We start from the raw sequence: 6,919 nt of genomic DNA, 5'->3' as shown, positions 1-6,919 counted from the left end.
TATTTTTAAATTATGCGGTACTCGATATTAAAGCTCTATATTCCAACATTTCTTTGTTTTCTTAAAAGCACAATCCCGACCACAGAGATTATTATCTACAGATATAATGAATCTGCGAACACGCTCATTGACTTGCTGCATTTGATACAAAGGTAGGAGTTATAGGCCATCCCGAGAGTTGTCTACCTATGTGTCGAACAAGGTTCCGAGAGGAGGGAGCATTGGCTTTCCATTTTCCCCTCCCACGAATTTGAAGACGCATTGAACCAGGAAAACTCGGCTGCATCTCGACCGCTTTCGCCGCCCTCGAACGTGACCGAACATTCCCACTGAAGGTGGAGGCTCGGACTTCACTCGAAGGACTGGTTCTAGCAAATACATTCTACCAATAACATCGAATCCCGACATCTCTGACTCATTGATTCTGAATGAGATTTCCTTGCTGTCCAAACTTGAACTTAAGGTACGGATCGTTCTTGCTCGCTCGACTGAAATTATTTTATTTACACACACACGACCACATTCCTGTGTGATGGCATCTTGAGAAACTCTGCAAGGTATCCACTACTAAGCTTTCCGGGGATGTAGGCGAGCTAATAAAGATAATCAAATTTCAACACACATCCCAGGCTATAGTTCTCATAGTTGTGGCACGTTTTTCAATATGATTCCCCCTTGAGCTCTGCTTCCCCGTTGACGAACACGGCACGAGAAAGATTGCACCGATTCCCTATGGAATTCTATTTCCAGGGCTCCTTTGGGGCGGGAGCTGGAGCCATGATCCGTTTGAACTCTATGTGCTTCACCATCTGATGATCCCCAGGCTTCTCCATTCGCACGCCGGGAGTAGTTTCCCGATGTCCGAAGCGGCAGCGACATGGGTCGTGTTTGTCCAGGAAATGAGCCAGCGTGTCCCAGCCACCGCCGACGCGAACCATGATATGTTTGCGGAGAATCTGAGAATAAAATAAGACTCATATCGAGTTCGCTCGGAGAGATGGGCGCTGCCGGTGCGAGAGTAGGAGATCTCCGATGACCGGAAGCTGATCTAAATGTTCCCGTTTCCACTTACCCTGACAAAAATGAGCATCTTCGATTCCCCGATCCTGTACTGTCCCTCTCGGACTCTGATCATGGGAAATTGCGTGGGGCAGGTACATTGAGCGAGCAGCTCCACCACCTGAGGGTTAGGGTCAAAAGTCAGCTGCAGGAATGCCTCGCGGTAAATTCGTCACGCAGGGAATGACACAAAGAAACCGCCGCGGAGCATACGCGATCATATCACTAACCCGTTCATGAAGCGTTCGCAGATCGTTTGTGACTGTTTGTACGTTGGGCAAAGGCGACTGGAGCGAGTTCGGAGGAGAACACTGACCGTTGGCAGTCTTGTTCTCATTGTTGACTTTGGTCGGTGTTGACCGTCCGGAACTTGCATTCGACTCAGGGGACGAAGTGCGGTTGGCGAGTTGAGAATCAATTTCAAACTCCATCTTGACCAAGACTGGAGCTTTCATTCCTGCAAAGGGTCGCATTGTTGGGAGAGGTTCCGGTTCAGTTTTCGAAATCACAACATTCGGTGACTTCTCGTCTATCCACAGAAATAATTCTGTGACTGATAGCATCCATCCATCGAGTCTCACCGAAGTGGAAGCCGTGCCGCGCGACTTCGAGAAGGCACAAGATTACTGATTTCTCATTTTTGCGAAGAACGAGATCATCTGTTTCAAAACGGAGACACTCGTTTATGTGTAGGTCGTTGCAGAATTCGATGAAATGAGATATGTTGTCTCGCGCAATCCATGAGCCTGAAAGCGAGGGGAAGTTGAGATTTACGGCGGAAGTCTCCTGGCTTGGGACTCTCTGATCGAATCCCGCTCTCCATGGGAAGCATATCATTCCCCGCGGACTTCCCATCCCGACACCTCACATACCTGGTTGCACGTTTTTCTTGTAGGTGAATCTTCGGAACTGTCTTGCCTTGAGATCCTTGAAGGTTGGGCTGCCGTTGAGCTTGGTGACCTTTGTTACTTTTACGACTTTCATATTTTCGGCGCTGTCGATTATGTTGTTCGCGTGTCTGCATAGAATGACACCATCTTCGAGCTTATCGAAGAAGTTGAACGCATCCATGTCGACCTGGTACATGTCATTGAACCATTCAGCCAAATCTTCCTGAAAGTCCAAGTGAAGCCGTGACTGGGTGGCAATTCTCTTCAATTCGGAACCGGATTTCGAGACACTTCGACTCGCCTACTCACCTTCATGGCCCACAAATATTCATCTGACGATTTGAATGGTTTCAAACTCCTAGTGTCCACCTTGATCGCCCCCAAACTCACGGCGATATCGGTCGACATGTTCGTTGCAGGAGACCGACCTAACTTTTCAATCAAAATCAAGCAACCTGTAATTCAAGGAGGCCGTCTGAGTATCATATTGATATTCCAGTTTCTAGGCTCTAGATACGAGTATTACGCTTCAATGAATGACGAAAGGCTACAGAATTAGAGTTCCGTAATTGAGCTCGGATGCCTAGCTCTCACCAAAGGAACCGCACAGAGGATTGAGTGGCTTCAACTACCTAAAATTTTTTATGATCATATCATCATCACATGATGTCTCGAAACTATTTTCGGTTCCCTAAGTTCGTTCGGAGGAAGGATGGCAGATTCTTAGCATGGAAGACATCACAGGAGAACGAAACGCTTGACTGTTCTCGGGATCGTATGTCTGCACTCGAACTGTTGACTGTAGCAGGGAAACAGCACCCGAAATCCGGAACTGCTCGATTTCTCAGCTCGGTCTGAGCGCACTCGATCGAAGCCGAAACCAATCGAACCGACTCATCGATAATGAATTCGATTACTTTTCATGCATCGTATCGAGTGGGTGAATTCGAAGACTCTTTTAGAGAAGAATTCTGGCGCGATCTTCTTCTGGGGACCTTGGTGTAATCCAATATAAGGGTCTCCCGCCCACCAGCTACCGCTGGAAAGCGAGCAATTGAGAGACTCTGTCTCGAGCTGCGTCGGTGAAAACCAAGAATGAGGACTCTGAGCGAGAAGAGAAACGACGGCAGACATTCTGTTTCGGTCAATCGGCAGTTTTTGGAGAAATTCAAATCAAATTCCGATGCTGGCAGAAGCTGTTGCCATCGAGAGTGAGACGTGGGCGACGGCTGTGGAGCTCGCTGTCGGTACTTGCCGGTACGGTGTCGCCTCGCCAAAAACGTGCCACATGAGCCAATATGAGCGCTTTCGAGATAATTCGAGAAAGCTCCCTATCAACGTCGATCTTCTTTCTATCTCGTTCGTACTCCCCAACGAGTCAATGCGATAAAATTCAAAGGAATCGTATCTCGAGTAGATTTTGCGATAGCACCCACCCACTCAAACGACGGTCTTATCTGGAGGATATTCTTCAGGCGTTTCCACATATCATGGCAGAACACATTCCAGTCCGAGACGACCTCACACGGATCCCTTCAGAATTCCCTTGGGAAGGGGTTTGCCATGCAGATTTCCGATTGTCTTCTCGCTACCGAGAGGGGCTCCACTCGTTCACAATAACTTCATTGTGTAAGACGTCGTGGTTTTGGACGACAGCGCAGCTTATGCATTCATTCAATAAACGGAACAAGAGCTGCTTTGTTCTCCCTGATCCGTCGTCCAGAAAGACTTCAGCTCGGCGTTCAAGCTTCAGGTTGCCGTTCCAGTGTGGAAATTATGATTCAGGTCAACAGCATCAGCGTCACAATTACTCACTGAGCTGAGACCCGAACCCTGTTTGCTAAGGTTCAGCCAATCCCTTACCAGGGAAGCTTCGCTCGCAGGCTTACAATTAGTCATGAGGGACATCATTACTTTCTTGCTCATTCTTATTTGAGCGCAAATTTTCGATTGTCCCCTCAGCACTCCCGAGTCAGCGGCTTGCGTGCGTTCTCGGTGCTCATAGAGTTGGCTCCTTTTTGAGCATTCAGGACTCCGCTGCGTCAGTCATTCTCACGACGCATCTACGGTGCTGATGATGTCAAGAAAGTGTCGAGCCTGGCCGACGAAAGACTGATCGTCGCCGGTCCGTCAGACGAAACAGTCTGTCAAGCAGCTCGCGAAAGTACGAAGCCACACCCGTGAGGCCCCTGCCATACCCCCATTGGCAAGAAGGTTAAAGGTCGCATCCAGAGGGCTAACCTTGACCTAAGCTCGAAGATAAGCTCACGTTGTCCAGAAAATTATCATCTGCTCGGCACATGAAGACCTAGCAGACAGGCGCAGGGCAGGTGAGCAGGCACCAAGGGTCGCGTGCTCTGGTCACGTGACTGGCGACGTTGAGTTCGCACGGAGCAGAGTCATAATGACTCACACAAGCTCTTTTTCTATCTTGTCAACGAGAGCAAGATCGCATCGAACCGAATCGGCTTCTTGCCTCCCGAAATCCCATTTCCTCCTCATTCCGTCGATCACTTCAGTTTCCAGTGAGCATTGAGTTTCCAGGATTCAGTGACAAGGGGGGATGCCCGTCCTCATTTTTGCTTCGGCCGGTCCCAGTTCGGCGCTCTGGATGTTCGCCGCATCCTCGAGCATCTCCTGATGTCTAACGCTGGATCCCCCGCTCCAAAAAGCCTGGTTACGAGTTACAGCAGCCGCGAGTTGGTAATAGGGCGAATGATCCCTAGCTGTCAAGCGTGCGGCGGGTTGTACGCTTTGGAATTCATTCCGAAAGCATTTCGCAATTTACTGACGACCTCTTGGGGCCAGCAAAGGTGGAAAAATCGGACGGGAAGCAAAAATTGTCGTCGTGACCGATTCGATGGATATCTCCAGATGCAGATAGCTAGCTGAATTACATCTCTGAAGGTCACAGCCATTGAACATCGGCCCATCACAAGCGGCCGGCCGAGCTATCGTTGAAGTCACTGCTGTTGTTGTGACTGTATATCTATTGTTGCCATTGCTACTGCCGTTGCGGCGGTGGCAAGACGTAAAATTCACCGTGAGCAATAAACAGCGCGCTTCAGAACAACGTTTTGAGCAAACAGTCCCGTATGCCTCCACGGTCACTGCCGCCGCGACAGCAACCGCGGCCCATGATACGACTCGGTCGGCCTGCGTAAGCTGTGGACAGGACCCGTTCCAGGAGAGGGAGTTTCACATATTATACAAAATAGCGCTCGGGGTCATACTCATTTCAGCTCGCCGCTGTGTATGTTCTCAGGAAATCCTCCAATTGACATCCCGAGAATGACTCCCTTCTCGACGGTCGGTCGGGAAAGGAGAAATTCCGCTGTTCAGAGAGTGGCCGCCACAAGGAGACCTCAATCAGCCCAATCGGCTCGGAGTCCCCGATAGGGATAAGCCCTGGTGCGGAACCTCGATCTTCTACAGTTTTTTTTCGGTACCCATCCCTGCCGCGCTCCCAGTCCGATCCATTCAGGAGCCCGCGATGATGAACCTCGATTCTCTACCCGCTGTTTTGTCCCTTAGAGACAGGCATCGCTCCTTGGGAATTTCTCGAAAAATTGAGGGCCAAGTCGATCGTTCTCGAGGAAGTCGATTGCGATCTGCGGAACAGCTTTCCTCGCCATCGTAGCCCAAGCTAGAAAATCGATTTTGACTCAGATTCGAAGTAGCTTATTGATACAAGGTTGGGCACGCTGGCGGCCATGAAGACACGGATGACCCGATTGGTCTCCGTTCACGGCTGAGCAAATGTCATCAGTCGTTCGATTCCGCATGGGTCTATAAGAGGGGAGACCTTGCACTCGGGGGGTTTCTGAGCCAGGGTTTCCTTCTTCCTAACTCCTTGAGGGACAATTCGGGATAAATTAATATTTTCTGGACCGACCTCGAAATTCGTATGATAATCCGAGTGTTTTTATCTCTATTTGGTCCCAGTTCTCACATGGAGCTGGCGTCTCGAGAGTGCATGCAGAACGCTGGCCGGAAGCGACGCCTACGTGAAAGTCCAGATTTCTCGATCGCATCGCGGGCGACTCTCCATTTTATCTGCGAGCTGGGATCCGCGATTGTGTCTGCGACATACTCCCGTCCCGAAGAGGAACTCTCGAGGGAATCCCATTGACAACGAGTTCGCGAGAATCGGGTAGGGGATACGAAGCTTCCACAATCCCTCCGACCGCAATATACACTTTGACTGTTCCCCTCGTCCTCTCCGATCCTTTCCCTAGAGTGTCGCTCCACTCTCTGGCAACGCATTGTTTTTGCTTCTCGTGAGTTTTTAGATGAGCTGGACACGCACTCTGGAATCTCGAGTCGATCTTACCAAGAGGCCCCTCTCGGCTCAGAGACGCTGCTACTGATGATGAGAAGAGAACCAAAGAGATTTTCATGATGATCGTCATCATCATCGCCCGCATCAAGAAGATATATCGTTCGAGAAAATGGATAAACTCCACGTCGAGCAGAAAAATGAGGGTCTGCCGACGCGACCAGAGCAGGCCTCGCTCACGTCTTAATAGAGCCAACAACAACAACGAGAGGGAAATGATGTCAGGAGAAGAGCGTCAGGAAGATTCACTGCTCCTACTGAAATAAACAGTCTCCTTCGTCCTCGATCGCTCCACAACCTCCTGCCTTCCTTCATCTAACCAAGTGAACTCGATGAAATTCAAAACCCTTGCCATACATCTTTTTGCTCACATTAGAGATAGTAAGATCGCGTAGATTCAGAGCTTGACACCCACGCTCAGCGGCTTGACCAGGCGACCCTCGCTGGGTCGATATTTTCTGACACTTCTTTTGGAAAACTTTCGGAGCTGTTCCAGAGCGAGCTACTCGTCTTGTTTTGTTTACCCGTATGACACACTACAAACAATCCCTAGAGGAACATTTCCGAATCGTGAGCCTGGTTAGTTCCTAAAACTGATGCGACGCTTTTTTTTGGTTCGAATGCTTGACGG

The 6,919-nt window shown here is 49.6% G+C and overlaps 1 protein-coding gene across 1 annotated transcript; it reads right to left on the bottom strand.

Moving 5' to 3' along the window:
- Positions 1-267: 267 nt before the first annotated feature.
- Positions 268-2,357, bottom strand: LOC100904780 (GAS2-like protein pickled eggs). The gene is made up of 6 exons (XM_029112889.1): positions 2,259-2,357; positions 1,932-2,172; positions 1,641-1,805; positions 1,290-1,516; positions 1,073-1,180; positions 268-956 (listed from the first exon to the last, which is right to left on the bottom strand). Exons 1-6 carry the CDS (start codon positions 2,355-2,357, stop codon positions 741-743), a joined length of 1,056 nt encoding a protein of 351 aa, XP_028968722.1. The 3' UTR covers positions 268-740.
- Positions 2,358-6,919: the final 4,562 nt, after the last annotated feature.

This window comes from Galendromus occidentalis, unplaced genomic scaffold (genome assembly GCF_000255335.2).
Source record: "Galendromus occidentalis unplaced genomic scaffold, Mocc_1.1 scf7180000077532, whole genome shotgun sequence".
Lineage (NCBI taxonomy): Eukaryota > Metazoa > Arthropoda > Arachnida > Mesostigmata > Phytoseiidae > Galendromus > Galendromus occidentalis.
Note: the sequence above shows the minus strand (reverse complement) of the source record. Positions and strands in the feature narration are given on the sequence as shown.